This window comes from Hypanus sabinus, chromosome 7 (genome assembly GCF_030144855.1).
Source record: "Hypanus sabinus isolate sHypSab1 chromosome 7, sHypSab1.hap1, whole genome shotgun sequence".
In the NCBI taxonomy this organism is placed as follows: domain Eukaryota; kingdom Metazoa; phylum Chordata; class Chondrichthyes; order Myliobatiformes; family Dasyatidae; genus Hypanus; species Hypanus sabinus.
Window position 1 is genome coordinate 147,821,317 of NC_082712.1, and position 20,030 is coordinate 147,841,346.

At 42.4% G+C, this 20,030-nt stretch overlaps 1 protein-coding gene across 5 annotated transcripts in view; it reads left to right on the plus strand.

Moving 5' to 3' along the window:
• Nucleotides 1-5,974: 5,974 nt before the first annotated feature.
• The window catches only part of accs (1-aminocyclopropane-1-carboxylate synthase homolog (Arabidopsis)(non-functional)), a 71,504-nt gene continuing 57,448 nt past the window's right edge, over nt 5,975-20,030 (plus strand). The window contains exons 1-2 of one of the 5 annotated variants that reach the window (XM_059975932.1): nt 5,975-6,265; nt 9,101-9,775. In XM_059975932.1, the coding sequence (XP_059831915.1) occupies nt 9,115-9,775 (661 nt within the window). In that variant the 5' untranslated portion in view covers nt 5,975-6,265; nt 9,101-9,114. Of the gene's footprint in view, nt 6,266-6,836; nt 7,137-8,190; nt 8,346-9,100; nt 9,776-15,836; nt 15,892-20,030 lie in introns of those variants that run through there. The other 4 variants (XM_059975933.1, XM_059975934.1, XM_059975935.1 and 1 more) reach the window with 4 other exon arrangements.

Below are 20,030 nucleotides of genomic sequence, written 5' to 3' on the forward strand. Positions count from 1 at the left end.
AAACCACTTTTGTAAAGTGTGGCTATTTGAATTACTGACACCTTCTTGTCAGCTTGAACGTGTTTGACCATTCTCTTCTGATCTTTCTCATTTTCAAAGTGATTTTACCCACTGAATTGCTGCTCACTGGATGGTTTTTTTTTGTTTGTCATACCAGACTATGTAACAGTTTCGTTTCCCAAGCCATCAGACTCCTCAATACCCAGAGTTCAGACTGACATCTACATCATTTATTATTATATTGTAATTTGTCCTCTTCTGTGCCTATTGTCTTGTTTATATAATTATTGTACTGTCCTGCACTGATTTGTACACTTCAAGTAGCCCTGTGCAGGTCTGTAGTCTAGTGCATTTTTTAATGTTGTTTTATGTAGTCTAGTGTAGCCTTGTGCTGTCTACTGTAGTTTTGTGTTGCATGTACCACCAGGGTTCTGGAGGAACGTTATTTCATTTTTACTGTGTATTGTACCAGCAGTTTATGGTCGAAATGACAATAAACTTGACTTGATTCTCGGTAAACGCCAGAGACCGTTATGCATGAAAATCCCAAATCAGCAGTTTCAGAGATATCTAAACCACCCCGTCTGGCACCAATAATCATTCCACGGTCAAAGTCACTTAGATTCTTCCCTATTCTAATGTTTGGTCTGAACAAGAACTGAACTTCTTAACCATGTCTGCATGTTTTTACACATTGAGTTGCCGTCACATGATTGGCTGATTGGATATTTACATTAACGAGTAGGTGCACAGGTGTACCTAATAAAATGGCCACTGAGTGTATGTGATTCAACGTCAATAGCCAACATCATCATCATTGTCATCAATGCTCTCATTACACTCAGCTGACATATTGCCTGCATGCTTGACACCAGCCTTTCAAACAGGTATTCTACCCTGAGCTTTATCATGGCAAAATGATCATTTTCCCATTTATCATGGGAAAATGGCACACTCTCCTAGCTATCTAGCTACACTCTAGCTATCTCTAGATATCTCCTAGCTACACTCTACATGCTACATTACCATGCTGCCCTGTCAAGCTGGAGTTATGAATTAAGAAAGAACATCAAACCATTGCAGCAAAGGAAGTCATTCCAGCTTTCAAGTCTCAGCAGGATCTTTGCAAAAATAATCTGGTCTGTTGCATTCCACAGATCTTCCCCCATGACCCCGCATCATTTTCCCTTTATCTGTGTTTACGATTCCCTTTTGAAAGCAGTGATTGAATCTGCTTCACCATCCTTTTAAACAATATAATTCCAGACCATGACAATGTGTTATATGAAGACTTGTTCTCAATTTTCCACAAGTTATTTGAAGTTAGGTTCATAACTTCTCCCCCCATCCAACAATATAAATAGTTTATCTTTGTTCACCTGGCAATATGTCTGAGATGGCTTTTGGAGAACAATTCCTTTTTAGGCCAAACTGGACTAAACTGAATCTGGTTTTAGGACATAGTGCAGACCATGTTGGCAAAGGGACAGATCCGGCTGGGATCAGTGCTATTTTTGCAGTTTCCTCTACTCCATGGCCATGTATGTAGGGTTTTGGTGCCACAGGACTCTCAACACACTGATGATTTCACCATGAGATGGTGTGAACTATGGTCTGTCCACAGAACCCTATGGTGCTCTGACTGCTTATTTAAATAAGCACCCTTACTCAAGTGTTGACTTTTTCCCCTTTTCCTTACCTAGTTTTTCTTCACATTGGTACCCCACTGGTGATCTTCAGCAGAGGAGAATGAAAAAGATAGACAAGCTGCTCTGATAGTAAGCCTGGCTGCAGACTCTGTCATGTGGAGCAACAGGTTGAGTAGCTGCTTGTTTGGAAAGTTAAAGATGTGGACGTACGAATGCTGATGTCATGTTTTTCACTGTGACAACACTAATCTTAACTGAAAAGTGAAACATGCTGTACTAACTATCAGCTGTATCTAGGACTGTGTGTGTAGGACTGTGAGTCAAAGGAATACTCTTTATCAGGAATTTCAGTTATAAGAGATATAGCACCATAACAAGCCCTTTGGCGCAATGAGCCTGTGCCTCCCAACTACACTCATGTGTCCAATTAACCCGCTGACCCAAACATCTTTGGAATGTGGGAGGAAACTGGGGCACCCAGAGGAAACCCACACAGTCACGAGCAGAACGTACGAGCTCCTTACAGAGAGTGGCGGACCTGAATTCTGAATGCTGACACTGTAATAGAATTACACCGACCACCCTAGTTGGGTCAGAAAATTACACTGCTATACTGCTAAACATTGCTTGACAAACTAGAAATTAATTTTTTGTTTTCACCCAGAGGAAGGACGGAATCTGGATCACGCAGCCTGAAGGGGGCGACAGAGGCAGATGCTCTCAACGCTGAAGAAACATCTAGATAGTGATTCAGGTGCTTAAGGAATTGAAGCAAAAGATCAAATCCAAGCAACTTACAGCCATAAGTAACCAGGGCAAAGGAAAGATACTTAATCACAAGGATAAGCACAACTAATTCTGCAGATGCTGGAAATCTAGAGCACCACACACAAAATGCTGGAGGAACTCAGCAGATCAGACAGCATCTCTGGAGATGAATAAACAGTAGATATTTTGGGCTGAGACCCTTCATCAGGACTGGAAAGGAAGGGAGAAGAAGCCAGAATAAGGAGGTGGGAGCAAGAAGCCAGAATAAGGAGGTGGGGAAGGGAAAGGAGGACAGGCAAGAAAATGATAGGTGAAGACAGGTGGATGAAGTAAAAAGCTGAGAGGTGATAGGTGGAAAAGGCAAAGAGCTGGGGAAGAAGGAATCTGATTGGAGAGGAGAGCGGACATTGGGAGAGAGGGAAGGAGGAGGGCCACCAGGGGAAGTGATAGGTAATTGAGGAGAAGAGGAAAGAGGCCAGAGTGGGGAATATAAGATGAGGGAAGTGGGAGGGGAAAAATACCAGAGGTTGGAGAAATCAATGCTTATACCATCAGGTTGGGGGCTACTTAGATGCAGAATGAGGTGTTGCTCCTTTAACCTGAGATGAGCTCATCGTGCCAAAAGATGTGGTCCTGGACTGACATGTTGGATCAGGAATGGGGATAGGAATTAAAATGGCTGGCAACTGGGAAATTCCACTTTTTGCCAGTGGAGCAGAGGTGCTTAACAAAGAGGTCTCCCAATTTACGTCTGATCTCACCAATGCAGTGGAAACCGTATCAGAAGTACCAGATACAGTAGACACCCCAACAGATTTACAGAAGAGTTGCCTCACCTGGAAGAACTGTTTGGAGCCTTGAGTAGAGGTGAAGGGATAGATGTAATGTTTCTGTCACTTGCAGGGATATGCGACAGGAGGGAGGTTAGTGGAGAGGATCGAATGGACAAGGAAGACATGGAGGGAGTGATCCCTGTGGAAGGTGGAGAGTTGGGGGGGATGTTGAAGATGCGTTTGGTAGTAGGGTCTTGTTGAAGATGGTGGAAGTTGGAGAGAAAGATGTGTTGAATGTGGAGTCTCATGGGGTGATAGGTGAGGTTATCCCTGTTAAGGCAGCAAGATAATGGGGTGAATGCAGAGGTCTGGGAGATTGAGTAGATGTGGGTGAAGGCAGCATCAATGGTGGAAATTCCATTCTTTGAAGAAGGAGGACATTACTGATGTCCTGGAAAAGAAAACCTCACCCTGGGAATGGATATATCGAAGACAAAGGAACTGAGAAAAGAGAATAGTATTTTTATAGGAGTCAGGGTAGGAAGAGGTATAGTGAAGGTAGTCATGCAAATCAATGGGTTTATAAAAGATATCAGTTGACAGTTTGTCTCCAGAAATGGAGACAGAGAGACTAAGAAAGGGGAAAGAGGTGTCATAAATGGACCAAGTGAATTTAAGGGCAAGGAGTGAGTTGGAGGTAAAGTTGATGAAATTGAGGAGCTTACCATGTGTGCATGAAGCAGCGCTAATGCAGTCATCAAAGTAGTGCAGAAAGAATTGGGACCATTACGAGGGAAGGGTTGGAACATGGACTGTTCCACATAACCAACAAAAAAAACGGCATAGCTGGGGCCCATGTCAGTGTCCATGGCCATTTCTGCCAGACAGAGAAGTGTGGAGGGGAACTGGTTGGGTCTGTTATCAAGAAAGAAGTGGTCAGCTTTAAGGCATTCTTGATGGGATAGTAGTGTAGGGACTGGACATCCATGATGCAGACGAGGTGGTCAGGACCAGGGCATTGAAAGTTGTTAAAAATATCAAGAACATATGAAGTGTTGCAGATATAGCTGGTAAGGGTTTGAAACAAGGGGAATAGAATGGAGTTGAGATAAGCATTCATGAGTTCAGTGGGGCAGGAGCAGGAAGATTCAATGGGCCTACCTGGACAGTCAGGTCTGTGGATCTTGGGTATAAGATAGCAACAAGCAGTATGGGGTAAGGTAATTAGCAGGTTAGAGGCAGTGGATGGAGATCTCCCGAGTTGATGGTGTGGGAGACAGTGGCCTGATGGTCTGGAGTAGGCTCCTTTTCAAGGCCAAAGTAAAAGGAGGTGACTGAGAGTTATTAGACAATAGACTATTGGTGCAGGAGTAGGCCATTCAGCCCTTTGAGCCAGCACCGCCATTCAATGTGATCATGGCTGATCATCCACAATCAGTACCCCGTTCCTGCCTTCTCCCCATATCCCTTGATTCTGCTATCTTTAAGAGCTCTACCTAACTCTTTCGTGAAAGCATCCAGAGAATTGGCCTCCACTGCCTTCTGAGGCAGAGCATTCCATTGATGGTGTCTGGTCTCAGCAAAGTAGAGGTCAGTGCACCTCACCACAACAGCATCCCTAGTCGCAAGGGTTTATTTTGCTTATTCACTGGAAATGTCATCCTTGCTTTTCCATCCCTAATAGTTTCTGAATTGAGGCTGCCATTGAGAGTAAACCACTGTTGTTGCATGTGGCATCACATTTAGGCTTTAAAAAGGACAGCGGATTTTCTCCCGATTGAACCAGATGTGGGAGAATTGAAAATGTTGTTCTGTGCATGCATTTAACCAATATCTTACACTATATTTGTTTAATAAAAAATTGTGGCCAGTGAGGGTATGCAAAATGATTCTTTGGAAGCCCGAACTAAATAAGCAGAAGCAAGGTAAGGCAGCACATTGCATATAAAGTCTTCCAACTCAATGGCAGTAAAAGGAAAACGTCCTCCCAGCATATAAAATGCTGCCAAATCTTCATCAAAAATCAATTATAAATATCGTTCTTTTGTAAAAGGACGCACTTTCAGAATGATTTTTACTAAATATCCTAACTGCTCACATGCTAATAAATGGTTCAATTCCAACAGGCAGAAGTTAGTTACAACCTGATAACGCCAACTATTAAAACGGAGGTAGTAATCGATAGTCCAGTTGACACCCTACACAGAGACACATTCGCACGTAAAGTCACTAAAAAGTGGATGGCTTCGAAACAAATACGCTATGAATCCAGAGAATCTGACAAGCGCATCAGGTAATATGACAACAAAAAATCTAATTTCTCCTAGGATGTTTCTGACCTCTTGATTATTTCTGGCATTTTCTGTTTATACTTCATTTAAACTTCCATTTGCTTCCCTATTCTTGCGTGAACACACTCACGAGGTTGAGAATCAAGATGTGAGTCTCGATGCCCATTTAATTTCGAACGTTTGCAGAGTAGGATGTTCTTAGCTTTGTCGATGGACGTTCAGGGACACATACCCTCACTGGCAGAACTGCAGAGAGTATGCATTTGCCTGTAGCTAGCACCAAGTGAGAACAGCTCCCGCGGTGGAGTCTCAGTCTGTACTGTCACTTCGACGCGGTGTGTTGTGCTGCCAGCTCCTACCATCGGCGGTGCTGTGCACCTCGGCGTCTCCTCGCCTCTCCAACTCTCTCTCTCCCCCTCACTTTCTCTCGCTCCATTTCCACCGGCTCCGACTGACTGACACGGACCAAAGTTATCCCGGAATAAGGACAGCACGCATGTGCCGTCAACCCGGATGTAAATCACTTGTGGCGAAAGAAGTGTCTGACTGTGTCAGTGGGACCGGGCCGGTGCGGACCCTGCGAACTCTTCACTTCTTGTTCCAGCAGACAAAGGCAACCGGCAGGGTCTTCGCAGATCATCACGTTCATGAGGTAAATTGGCCAACACAGCCGCCAAGCAAGTGGGAGAAGTCGGCCGATCCGGGCGAGACAAACCCGGGATGAAGCAAAGCCGTGGTCGGTGCATCTGGTACTTGGAGATTAACCGGCTGACAACCCCCCCAGGTGATGTGCTGCCCCGCTGAAGTTCTGAAACAAAATGCAGAGACGTTGGATGAAATTGAAGTGGCAAAATAAAACCTAGTCAAAATTCAAGGATAATTAACTGTTGCATTTTAAAGACGAAGATTTCCATTTGTTTTGTGGTGGGGATTATGACAGACTTTATTTGAAGGTTTTTGCTGATTGCGGAGCTGTGCGTTTCTGTTATTGTGGACCGCTATCTTGCTGCCAGAGAAGATTTATTACTAAATTATTGCACTGCCTCCAAACAAGTAGTCCAACTCAGCTTGCATATGCTGACAGTTCTCACATTTACGGCAGAATCGGTCTCCACACACAATCACATGTGTTCCACCAAAATGGAGAATCATTGATTTGCATTCATTTTCCACTTTAAAATCAATTTCTTTCCAAATTTTAAGTGATGAATTTTGTTTTGCAAGAAAATCTGCCAGTCTTTGTTAACTTTAAATGCAATCTTCCTGCTAACCAAATATCAACTTCAACAACTTTTGGAACATTAGAATCCATTTGTAGTTAATGGACTACTTTTTAAACTAGTCATTGATGTAGGAAATAAGACGGGCAAGCATCATAATTGCAGCCCTCCGTTGGTCAGGGTTGACCGTGAATATTGTATCCCTGTTGTCTACATGATACGCAAACCAGGGCAGTAGGATATGAGAGCAGGCATTGCCCATGTAGCAGGGTCCTACACAGCTGATGAATCAAAATGAATGTCAGAGACTGACACAGTTTGACACCAGCAGCATCATAGGAGTTGCCAGTCAGCATTGAATTCAACGTAAGACTGCCTTAGGGACTCCAGCTCCGGAATTTTTCCCAGGATGTACTCCCAAAGTCTTCCCTATGAGTGGGTATAGCAGCAAGGTAGCGGAGGTTTGAGATCAAAGTTTTCCTTCTCCTAGGTGAGCTGCCAACCATGGCTGTCAAACCCCATCTGCCTGAAGCGACTGGTTCTTAGGCGCTATTAACCTGTCTTTGCCCCTTCTCCGGTCAGTAGAAGGTTCTGCTGGGCTGAGCAGCTAAGCCACACGTGAAGGCCAGGAGCTGAACTAGGTTGTCAGAAGCTATATGAGACACACGTCATTGGAAACATTTAATAGACAGTGGGAGCTTATGCCCCTTCCATCTCCTTAATAACAACCTTAAGGTACCAATCATCATCATAACCAAGTGACAATGGACAGATGTTGATTGAAGGATAAATGCTAGGCCAGATTATCAGTGACAACTTGTCTGCTCCTCTTTGAGATAATGGAATTCAGCAGGCAGACTGAGCTGCAACTGAACCAGAAGATGACACCACACACAATTCTGCACTTTCTCAGTGCTGCTTAAATTTAAGTACTAAAAAACCTCTTGGGGTGGGATTTGAATCCAAACTTTCTGATTCCATCATGTGCTAGTGATCTGTTGAACCAAAGCTGATCCCAAAAGGTTGATTATACAGCTGTGCAGGTCAGATTGTTGTCTGACCTATAAAGAGCACCTAACTTTAGCAAGTGATTGCTTCCTGCTCAACACACCCCACCCTCCAAAAGACTGCAGATGCTGGAAGTCTATAAAGTAATAACAGAAATTATTTCAAGTTATTGGTGAGAATGCCCCCAACCATCAAGCAATAGTAGTGGATTATGTCAGGGAAAATATACAAATTCTCATTTTCTCATTAAACTATCCCAGTGATTCAAAAATGATTCCAGGGTGTTGACTTACACTACTCTTCTAATTTTATCCTGTTTTCTGAAGAAGTTGCTGATTTCTCTCCTAAAATTTTAGTTTTAGTCTCTGTTTCGAACCTACTTCTGAACTCTGATGTAGTGTTCTGGCATTACATTTTCTTTCTGATTTACAGTACTGTACAAAGCATTAGGCACATGTATATAGAGCTAGGGTTCCAAAGAATTTTGCACAGTACTGTAAATCATAAACGTGGAGCAGAGAGTGAGTTTGTAAATCTGGCAGGAAGAAGAGATGTCGGGAATAGCAAGGGTAGAGTGCAGCGGAAGGAGTGTGCAACAGGTGGCAGAGAAAGAATTCTGTTTATCTGTGAAGATTGGTAAGTCATTGAATATATTTAAGGTGGAATTTGACATGCATTTAAACTACACGGGAGTTAACGTGTATGCAGAAGTAGCAGGAAATTAATGTTGAGGACAAGATTGGATCAACTATCATCTTATTGAATAGCTGAGAACACTTGATGCTCTGATTGGCCTACCCTTCCTGTTTCTTATTTTTAATAAATGAACATAAAGAAATATGTTCTTGTAAGAATGAAAGCAGTTTCTCTACAATCAGTAACATTAATAATAATTTGTTTTCATCAAAACAGTTTTGAATGCAGTATGGCTTATATGGTATCTTCTGCACAAACCAGACCAGGAATGTTCTCTGTCATCCAAGACCAGTTTTCTTCCTTGTTGGGTGTCAGTGTGAATTAGGTCCATTCCTCCTTAAGCATATCTATAACCTATGCATTGTGTAATTCACATAATCGTAACACTGAACAGGTTTAGAATTTTTCAGTTAAATTGTGTTTGAAACTGCAACATCAGCTTGGTTTTATGATAACCACACATCTACTCTGATTTATTGTATATAAAAGATGTTATTTTACCAAGCTGCTCCTAGCTAATATCTTTCTTCGTAGTTGGCATATAATTAATAGGTGGATCTTGCATTGGATAGTTTAAAAGATCTGTCATGACTTGATTGTGCATGTGAACATTTCACTTAATATGTTTTGCTGGATTAAAAAATCACATTGCAGGTGAACATCTAAAAAATATAATTTTGCATAATGTCTTCCAGCCTAGTGAGATGTGATGGATTTCCGAGGCAAAAAATATGAGCGAGGAAGTAACTGGTCAGATCCTGAGGTCGTGGAGTTGCTGCAGCTTTGGGCTGATGAATCTGTTCAGATGGAGTTGGAGAGTTGCCTGAGGAATCAGCATGTCTTCAACAGGATAGCTGAAGTCTTGAGGGAAAAAGGTATCCACAGAACAGGAGACCAGTGTCGGGAGAAGATTAAAAAGATGAAGCTTGAATATAGAAGAATTAAGGACAACAACAAGATTTGCAGGGGCGGCAGAACCTGGAAGTTCTTTGAGGTGATGGACAGAGTGCTGTCCAACAGACCAAATATTTGTTATAGTACTGTGGGTAACACAGTGATAACTCAACAAATACCACCAGGTATTCTGGCAGCAGGAGATGGATATATTCATCACCACCACCACCATCACTTGACTTCTCCTCCACTTGGTATTTCTCATTCACATCATCCTCAGGAACTAATGGATATTAAATGTGAAGAAGTGGATTCGGATGAGCACAGTGAGACTCCTGAACCTCCACCTTCCCTTGTGCTCCAGCAGAGTGGAGATGATCATGGAATGGATGGGAGTCTGTTGGAAGGAGGGCAACATGATGGATCATCAGCTATTAGGGTGGATGTTCCAACAGAGAATACCATTTCTCCATCAGGTTGGTACTTAACAGTTTCCTATGATATTTTATTGTCTTTTTCTCCTCACTTCTAATTTCCATTTCTCTTTTACCACTGCTGGCTGTTCTTACTCTCTCACCTTCTTGACTTTCTTTCCCTTCTCTTTCCTCAGCTCCTATCCAGTTTCCTCAAGAAACGTCTTGGCTCCATTCCAGTGTTAATCATTTCAAGCTATTACCTTGGGGCAGTAACCCTCTAGACCTATAACTCTCAGTCCTCCCCCTGAATTGTCCATTGGCCCATCTCCAGCCTCTCTGGTCATATCACTTGAGCCTATGGCATCTCTTTCTGTCCTTGGCTCTTGCTTTCATTTTCCTTCAGTTTTTATCTTTTTATTTTCTGTTCTCTCAAATTATGTTCAAGATATTAAAACACATATTTTGATCTGTAAAGTCTGATTTAAAAAGTGTGCATTTCACAAAAAATCCAATCCTCAGTGTACATCAGACCCTTACTTTTCTTGCTGAGCCAACACTGCAGTGGAATTGTAGTCATATAATGTGTGTTTCCATTCACTGACATTGTTTGGTCTCATGAAGCCTTTGTATGAGTCTTCACATGATGCTGGAGGATTTAACATAATTGAATTATGCCATTTCTCTCTTTAATTGGCACTTTGGTTAATTAATATCAGTTTGATCTTATTAAGGGGAATAACAGGCATTAATGCTGAATATAAGGATTTAGAAAATTAGTCAGAAAAGACCAGTTATCCATTTGTAATAGGAAGTGTGTACAACTTAGAGTTTGTTCTCTGCAGTAGCTACCAAAGACTAACTTACTCCTTTAACTACAATTCTCTTAACGACTGTCAATTATGTATTAATTCAGAACCCTGCTTTGAATCTTTTCAGGGCTTTATTAACCTTAGAATTATGTATCACACGCTGGGCACTATATACTAGATGATGCTGGTAAAGATCTTGCACTCTACAAGAATAGCGCTGTAGTTTAGCTGTAAACCTGAGATGTTCACTTTTACAGTCATTCGCCCTGATAATGGCCACTGATTTACAAAGTCTTATGAATTTAGACCTTCAGTCTTTCCATTCTGAACACTGGGAAGGCAAACTCTGTTACATATACTTGTCTGAAGTTGATATAACTCAGATGGATTTTTCTATATTGAAAAACATCTGCACCATCGGGGTGATTTACCATTCAATCTTTGTGTGCTTGCAGACTGTTTTATCCAAAGTGCTTTTGCCTTTCTTTTTAATATACCTTTCAGTATGATACATTCATTTTAAGTTGGAAAAATTATTATCCTACATTTATGCTGTTTCTTTCAAAAATTATCCATCTTTTGTAATTTTCTTCATTCTGCATTTTGTAAAAGGAGATATTTGTATTTACCGTTCTGCGTCTTCATTGAAATTCTGGAATGTTTCCTTGATGCAAGATTGTTAACAACAATGCTAATGTTAGTTTCTGCATTGTTGACCGTTGTTCAGTAGTAACCCCATGCTCCAAACTGCAACTCCAGTGTCCCAGTCAGGAAGATTTAAGCAAGTTTTCCTTGTTAACATTCCAGCGCAGAAGCAGGTTGCTGTATTAATGAATGTGACAATTGAGAAGTTAGGAATTTTTGTTTGGTTGTGAAGTTTAAATAAATTTCATGAAACCCACAAAGCTAAAAAGCTTACTAGCAATCCTTGGAATTACTAAAGAGCATCTGCAATCATGGGGAATTTGACCAATCATAAAGATTGTTAGCTAAGTCTTAAAAAAGCAACAATAACATGAGGCATGATGGACTTCTCTGAAGGATAGTAGACAAATTTATAAGAACACAATGAGTTAGGGGCTAAACAAAACATGCTGGAAGCACTCAGCAGGTCAGGCGGCAGTGAAATGGAGTACACTTCCCTGGTTGAAAAGGGGTTTGATGCAGTGTCTTCACTCTGAGGAATTTACTCTTTCCACTGATGTTATCTTGCTAAATGTTTCTCACATTTTGAAGTTTTCAGCATTTTTGATTTTTAAGTGATTTGGGATGATTGACTTAGCCCTTAGAAATCTTAACGATAGCTCTAAACAAGATTAATTATGACTCAAAATTAAGCAAATCTAAGGGAGTTGTTTTTCTGTTTCTGTGCAGTGTGATTCTGTGGATCAATGACTCTGTGATCTTACATGTATCCCCCAGGACAATAGTTAACATGATTTCTTCCTGTGAGACAATACATTAAGTAAAATATATTAGTTTAATCCACCAAAAAGGTAGTATTGTTCATACTGGAAAAAGATTAATGCATTGCACTTAGGATTTACAGACTCACTCAAAGGGACTGAATTATTTCTCAGCTGTACTCTCAACTCACAGTTCTCCATGTAATCATGTTATCAAGGAGTAAACTCATACCAAGATAATTCTAAGATCTCTGATGAGCTCTATATTCTGTATTCTCCATCATTAATATTGCTACGCTTTTATCATTTTAACTCTTTTTTTAATCAAGTAAACTATTTGTCCTGGAAAATTCTAGATCTGCACTACATGTAAGGTCATAATAGAGTCATGGATTTGTAGAAACGCACCACACAGTAACTGACTCCTCAGATTTCAGAACCCACATGCACAAATCCAAGGGTATTCTACCAATATTCCCTCCAACTCTTTCCCCTCTGTGTTTTCTTTTTAAACTTCCTTCAAAGCCTGTTAAAAGTTTTGAACCTCCTTAGGATTTTATGTATTTTGCCTTGCAATTTGATTGTCTAATTTCATATTTGAATTTTTTAACTGCACTAGTTTCTAATGTTCTGATAATCACTGCCTTCACCATTTTTTATGGAAATATACTTTGAATTTTTCACCTTCTCATATCAGGGGAATGAATACGAAAGTGAATAGCTAAGATATACGGGTAACCAATTGTACAATTCTCATCATATACAAGACTTTTATCGAGTTCAAGTTAAGTTTATTGTCATTCATCTTACATCTGTATACAGCCAAATGGAACAGCATTCCTGTGGACCAAGATGCACAATACAACTCATGCACATAACACATAAAATATTACCACAAATAAATTAACTAATAATGTGCATGTACGATACAAGTTGGTGTTTATACGTGATGAGACTGTGTGATGAAATTCACATGTGGTGGTAGTCTCATGGCCTGGAGGAAGGAGCTGCTTCCCATTCTTACAGTTCTTGTCCTGCCTGATGGTGGGTTGTTTAAAGAGATGTTTGACGGATGGGAGTGATCAGTGACGGTGCTAAGGGCCCTGCATACTGATAAATTTCATGGTCCTGATGAACATCTTGGATGGGTGAAAGAGAGACTCTGATGACCTCTCATTAGATCTTGCAATCGTTTGTAAGGATGTCATTGGATGCCTTGTAATTCATATATCAGATTCTGATGCAACTGGTCAGAACACTCTCGATGGTTCTTCGGTGAAAATTTGTTAAAATGTGAGGTGGGAGCCTCACTCACCTCATTCCCTTCAGGAAACAGAGTTTCCTTGACCAGCTGTGTTTTCTTGACCAAAGAGGTGGTGTTGAGGGACCAAGTGAGATAGTCCGTTATGTGCACTCCCAGAGACTTTGTGCTCCAAACTCTGTCCATGCAGGAACTGTGCAATGAGAAGTGGTCAGCCTGTACCTTCCTAAAGTCCACAATCATCTCTTTGATCTTTAACATGTTGAGACTCAAGTTGCTGTGCTCGCACCATTCTACCAGCCGCTCTACCACCTCTCTGTGTGCTGTCTTGTTGCCATTGTTCATGAGGCCAACCACGGCTGTGTCATCAGTAAACTTGATGATTTGATTTGAATTGTTCATGCTGCTGACACAGTGAGGACAGTATTGGGCTGAGCAAATAACCCTGGGGAGCATTGTTGCTCATTGTGATAGAGCTGGAGATGTTTCTGCCAGCACAGACCAACTGTGGCCTTTCTGTCAAGAAAGCCACAGTCATGAAGTGTTTTGAGAGGTTGGTGTTGAAACATATCAACTCCTGCCTGAGAAGTTAATTTGCCAACTGGAGCAGCAGGTCCATAGCGGATGCCATCTCATTGGGTCTTCACTCAACACAGGAACATCTGGAGAACAAAAGTGCATACACCAGGATGCACTTTATCAACCACAGCTCAGCATTCAGTACCATCATTCCCTCAAAACTAATCAATAAGCTTCAAGATCTTGGCTTCAATACCTCCTTGTCCATTTGAATCCTGGATTTCCTCACTTGCAGACCCTAGACAGTTTGAATTTGCAATGACATTTTCTCCCAAACTCAACACAGGTGCACCACAAGTCTGTGAGTTTAGCCCCCGGCTTTGTTCACTTTACACTTAGGACTGTGTGGCCAAGCACAGCTCCAATACCATATTCAAGTTTGCTGATGACACCATTGTCATAGGTTGAACTGAAGGTGTTGAAGAATCAGCACATAGGAGGGAGATTGAAAATTTGTCTGAGTGGTGCCACAACAACTTCTTACTCAGTGTCAGCAAGACTGAGGAGCTGGTTACTGACTTCAGGAAGAGGAAACCAGGGGTCCATGAGCCAGTCCTCATCAGAGGATTAGAGATGAAGAGGGTCAGCAGCTTCAAAATCTTTGGTGTTATTACTTTGGAGGACCTGTCCTGGGCCCAGCACATAAGCACAATTACAAAGAAGCATAGCAGTGCCTGTACTTCCTTAGCGGTTTGCGAAGATTTGGCATGACATCTAAAACTATGACAAACTTCTATAGAACGTGTGGTGGAGAGTATATTGACTGGTTGCATCACAGCCTGGTATGGAAACACCAATGCCCTTGAGTGGAAAATTGTACAAAAACTAGTGGATGGCCCAATCCATTACTAGTAAAGCCCTCTCCACCACTGAGCATGTCTCAACGAAGCATTGGCCCAGGAAAGCAGCGTTCATTGTCGGGGGCCCCCACCACCCAGACCATGCTCTCTTCTCGCTGCTGCCATCAGGAAGAAGCTACAGGAGCCTCAGGACTCACACCACCAGGTTCAGGAACAGCTACTACCCCTCAACCATCAGGCTCTTAAACTAAAGGGGATAACTTTACTCAACTTCACTTCATCATCGAAATGTTCCCACAACTTATGGACTCACTTTCATGTTCTTGATATTTGTTGTTTATTTACTTATTATTAATATTTCTTTTTTACTTTTACACTTTTTGTCTTTTGCACACCAGTTGCACACCCAAATTGGTGCTGTCTTTCATTGATTCTATTGTGGTTATTCAATTACAGATTTATTGTATATGCTGACATATATGTACTTAATTTACTGTTAACTTTGAAGAAGTCCAGGATCCAGTTACAGAGAGTGGTATTGAGACCCAATGATTAATCAGGAAAATCTACAATAGTGCACCTAATGTGAGTAAGTTACATTGAAAAGACAGAAATTTTGTAATTCAACCTGCATTGGTTGCTGTATATGGGCAAAGGGGATGAGGATTTCAGTGAGGATTGTATGCTTCATTGGCTGAACCTGACTTCATTTGAATGTGCATTCTATATTTGGTAGGATGAAGGACCCCAACAATCTCCAGTGCTTCTTTTCTCAAGGGCAATTTTCCATTGGCACCCAATTGGCATTTGAAAACAAAATTGTTTAGTACAATGGTCATTGGGCCGTCGGGTGCTTCCTTCACAGGAATAAGTGTAGCCGTGGAGAAGATAAAGTATTTTGCAGATTGCTCAACAATTAGACTGTTATTGGCTCGGCATCATTCTAGTAGATTAAAGAATAATTTGAGGGTGTGGAAAAAAATACAGGGAGCAATTTCATCTTTTCAACTTGACTATATTTTGATTTATATGTTTGATTAATCAGAGCAACAATTACCCAGTGAAGTTACAGTTTATAAGAGAAATTAAATTTAAAGTAACAAGGGAAATAAAACCAAATTTTAAAAGTTCAAAGTAATTTTTTTATTATTACATATATGTCACCATGTGCAACCCTAAGATTCATTTTCTTGTCATCTTTCACAGTAATACAAAGAAAAAAAAGAAAAATAAGTAAATAAATAAACAATAAATATTGAGAACGTGAAATGAAGAATCCTTGAAAGTGAGTCCATAGGTTGTGGGAACAGTCTGATGATGGGTGAGTGAAGTTAAACGCTCTAGTTCATGATGAATCTGGTGGTGTGGGTCCTGAGGCTCCTGTACCTCCTTCCCGATGGCAGCAGCGTAAAGAGAGCATGGTTTGGGTGGTGTGGGTCCTTGATGATGAATGCTGCTTTCCTGCGTCAGCACTCCATGTAGATGTGCTCAGTGGTGGGGAGGGCTTTGCCCTTGATGGACTGAACTGTAACCACAATATTTTTAAAGGATTTTCTATTCAAGGGCAACGGTGTTCCCATACCAGGGTGAGACGCAACCAATCAATACATTCTCCACCACACACCTACGCAAATTTGTTAGTTTTAGTTGACATGCCGAAACTTGACAAACTTCTAAGAAGCTAGAGCTGCTGCCGAAATGGCACTTGTATGTTGTTTAGGGTAACGTAATTGGAGGAAAATGTACATAATTCACAATCACCAACATTGAGTTGGGGCTTCGGTTTAATAGACTGGTTTGATGTGATGATGTTGTTGTGTAAAGGATTTGGCAGCGCTTTGAGTTCAGTTTTTTGGTGATCAATAAATGAATTGCTGTGATTTTTCTGAGACATAAAATCCCTCTGCCATTTTATTTGTGAAAACCTACATTGTTGACCCTGATGCTCTAGAATGATTCCAGAGTTATTGAACTTGTCAGCCAACACAGTTGCTTTGAAACTGCCGGACTTTTGGGAGCAAGATGCAGTTGCCTGGTTTGTACAAGCTGCAAGAAATCTCTGCCAGTGACACCAACTCCACAGCCGTGAGAGTGGTGAGTCTACTAGAACACTCAACTGAACACGATAAATATCAATCGATGAAAGCTCACCTTTTACAGACTGATGGACAATTGGAGTCTGAGCACGCCAAACGGTTGCTCTCCTTACCCCATCTCGATGATGCTAGGCCTTCTGAGCTAATGAACCAAAATGCTGTTTCTTCTGGGAAATTGCCATCCTTGTTTTATTTTTAAATAGTACTTCATGCAGCAAATGCATAGTCTCTGCTAATGTACCCGTGAAGGACATAGGGAGCTTGCTAAAATGGTTGATAGTTTACATTCAGCTGGCCAACGCTGTGAAATTTAACATGCTTGCTTTGGTATGAGCACTAGGAAATGCTGACTGCCTTGCAGCTTCGACAGAGCCACAGCACATAGGGACATCACAGTCAGTGGGTTCCAGCTGCCAAGCCTGTCTGCTATTCGTTATGAAGGCCCATTCAAGACAACACTTTCTGTGTGACACGGGTGCTCAAGTGAGTGTTCTGCCAGCATTTCCTGTTGATGAGAAGGCAGGAGCGATGAAACCTTGCTAGAAGCCACCATTGGCAGCAAGATCCAAACTTAAGGGACATGATGGGTTATACTCCAATTCAGTGGCTGACATGACACATGGGACTACATTCTGGCTAAAGTGGTTAGACTTCTACTTGGTGCAGATTTCCTGTGTGCCCAGCAACTGATCTTAAGAACTGCTGGTTTGTGGACGGCAAGGACTTTGGGTCGTTACCCTCCTCCTCCAGTAAGTTCCCCACAATGACTCTTATCAAGCACGTGCACCACCTCATGTGAGTTTACTCGACTGCTAGGCGAATTCCCAAACCTCACCAAGCCCACATTTTCCACCACAGTCACAAAACATGGGGTCGAGCACCAAATTCCCAGTCCATGCTCACGTGTGGGTAGACTGGACCCAGAAAAGCTGGCAACCAGGAAGGCTCAGGTTGCCAACATAGAAAGATTCAGCATCGTACACCGGTGGAAGAGCTCTTGGGCTTCACCTCTCCATGTGGTCCCTAAATCCAATAGTGATCGGCACCCATGTGGCGATTACCAGCGCCTTAACAAGGCCACCACCCCCAATCCCACACGTCCTAGACTTTTTGGCAAGTTTAGCTGAAAGTTAATTTTTTCCAAAGTTGATCTAGTTAGGGGCTACTGTTAGGTGCATATGTGCTTGGAGGACATTACCAAAACAGCTGTGATAACCTCATTGGGCCTTTTTGGGTTTCTGGGCATGCCATTTGGACTGAAAAATGCAGCACAGACTTTCCCACGACTGATGGACTCTGTATTAAAAGACGTAGATTTTCTTTTTGTTTTCCTGGATGATGAACTGTCGGCAGTACGTCTAAATCCGAACATGTATCCCATCTCCGCATGCTTTTTGAGCGCTTAAGCCAACACAGGTTGATTATTAATCCTGCTAAATGCCAGTTTGGGTTGTCAACCTTTGACTTTCTCAACCATCGCATGTTGTAGAAGGTGCAAAACCACTCCCATCAAAAGTAACCAGTATTATGGATTTCCCACTGCCCTGCAGTACTAAAAAATTACAGAAGTTTTATAGGTATGATAAATTTCTATGAGCTCTTCATTCCCTGAGCTGCTGCATTGTGCTCTCCCTGTATATGCGCATAAAGTCAATACCCCTGACCAGCAGACATAACCAGGGCATTTGATGACACTAAACGAGCTCTTTTTAACACATCCCTACTGGCGCACCCACTTTCCAATGCACCCATAGTGCTTCAGACTATGCTTTGGGTGCTGTGCATGAACGGTTGGAGGCATGTAGAAGCGGTTTGATTTCTTTAGCTGGCAGCTCTGTTTCCCCCCCGGAAGGAAGTACAGCACATTTGGCCTTGAACTTCTTGGTCCATATCTGGCTGTCCACTATTTTTGTTTTCTTTTAGAGAGTCGCCATTTCATAGGGTTTGTTGATCACAAACCCCTCATGCACGCAATGGCCAAAATATCAGACCCTGCACAGCTGCAACACCCCCTGGCCTACATATCCGAATTCACAACTGATATACAACATATCAAGGGGGAAAATAATGCTGTGGCTGATTGCCTGTCCCGGCCAGCCACGTACACATAGGGGTTGACTATGCCAGCATGGCGGCTGACCATGTTACTGGTCCAGAGGTCCAAGTTCAAAGAAGAGCAGTCATGAGCCTGCAGATGGCTGACATTAAATTCTGGGTATCTGTGGTCTCTCTCCTGTACAGTGTCTTCACTGGTTGCCCTTACCCCATTGTGTCCACAAACTGGAGACATACTGTTTTCGATTCCAAACGTGGCCTCTTGCTTCCAGGCTGGAAGGCCTCGCAGAACAGGTTGCTATAAAGTGCATCCGGCATGGCCACAGAAGGGGCATGATTGGACCACAGCTTGTGTGGAGTGCTAGCGAGCAAAAATTAACCACCGTGTCCAGGCACCATTGGCACCTTCTGAGGTCCCTGAACAATGAATTGACCATGTCAGTGTTCGTCCTCTTCCCACCCTCCCTGCCCCCACCCCCCGAGGTTTCACGCACCTTCTTACAATGATGGATCGTACCACCAGGTGGCCAGCGTTTGTCCCTTTAGTACCGTCGACAGCCACAGACGTGGCTCTGGCATTTATCAACACCTGGTTTTATCAGTTTGACACCCCATCTGATATCTCCTCTGACCATGGTCCCCAGTTCGTTTCAGACTCTGGGCAGTTAATCTACATCACACCATGGTGTATCAACCGCAGCCCAGTGGCCTACGCAAGCGGTTTCACCACTCTTTAAAGGTTGCTCTGAGCACTTTCCTGGCCAATGAGTATTGGCATGATCTCCCATGGGTCCTGCTGGGCCTCAGAAGTACTCCAAAAGAGGACCTGCAGTCATCCATAACAGAATTGGTATACAGCTAGCTGTTATGAGTGTGCAGTGATTTCATTCCTGATTCCATGACCGGGTGGTCGGCCTCTCAACAGCATTCCGCCCTTCTCAGTAAATTCAATTCCTTTTCACCTATTCCTACCTCCCATCAAGGCATACAGCACTCCTGGGTTCCTGTTGACCTACATTCAGCCTCGTTTATTTTTGTCTACCATGACGCACACCAACATCCCCTTAGGCCCCCTTATGATGGCCCATTCTGCGGTTTGGGACGGAGAGAATAGGCTTTTATCATAGATAAGAGAGATAAACCTGAACGTATTTCAGTAGATCACCTTAAACCACCCAACCAAGATTTGGAGTATTCTGCTGCCTTGTCCCTGGCGTCACAACATGACCATGAGTGTGTGAATGCACCTCTAGATGAGGCAGAGGCACCTGTGCTTCCTCCACCCATGGAAAACGGGACCCGAGCTGGG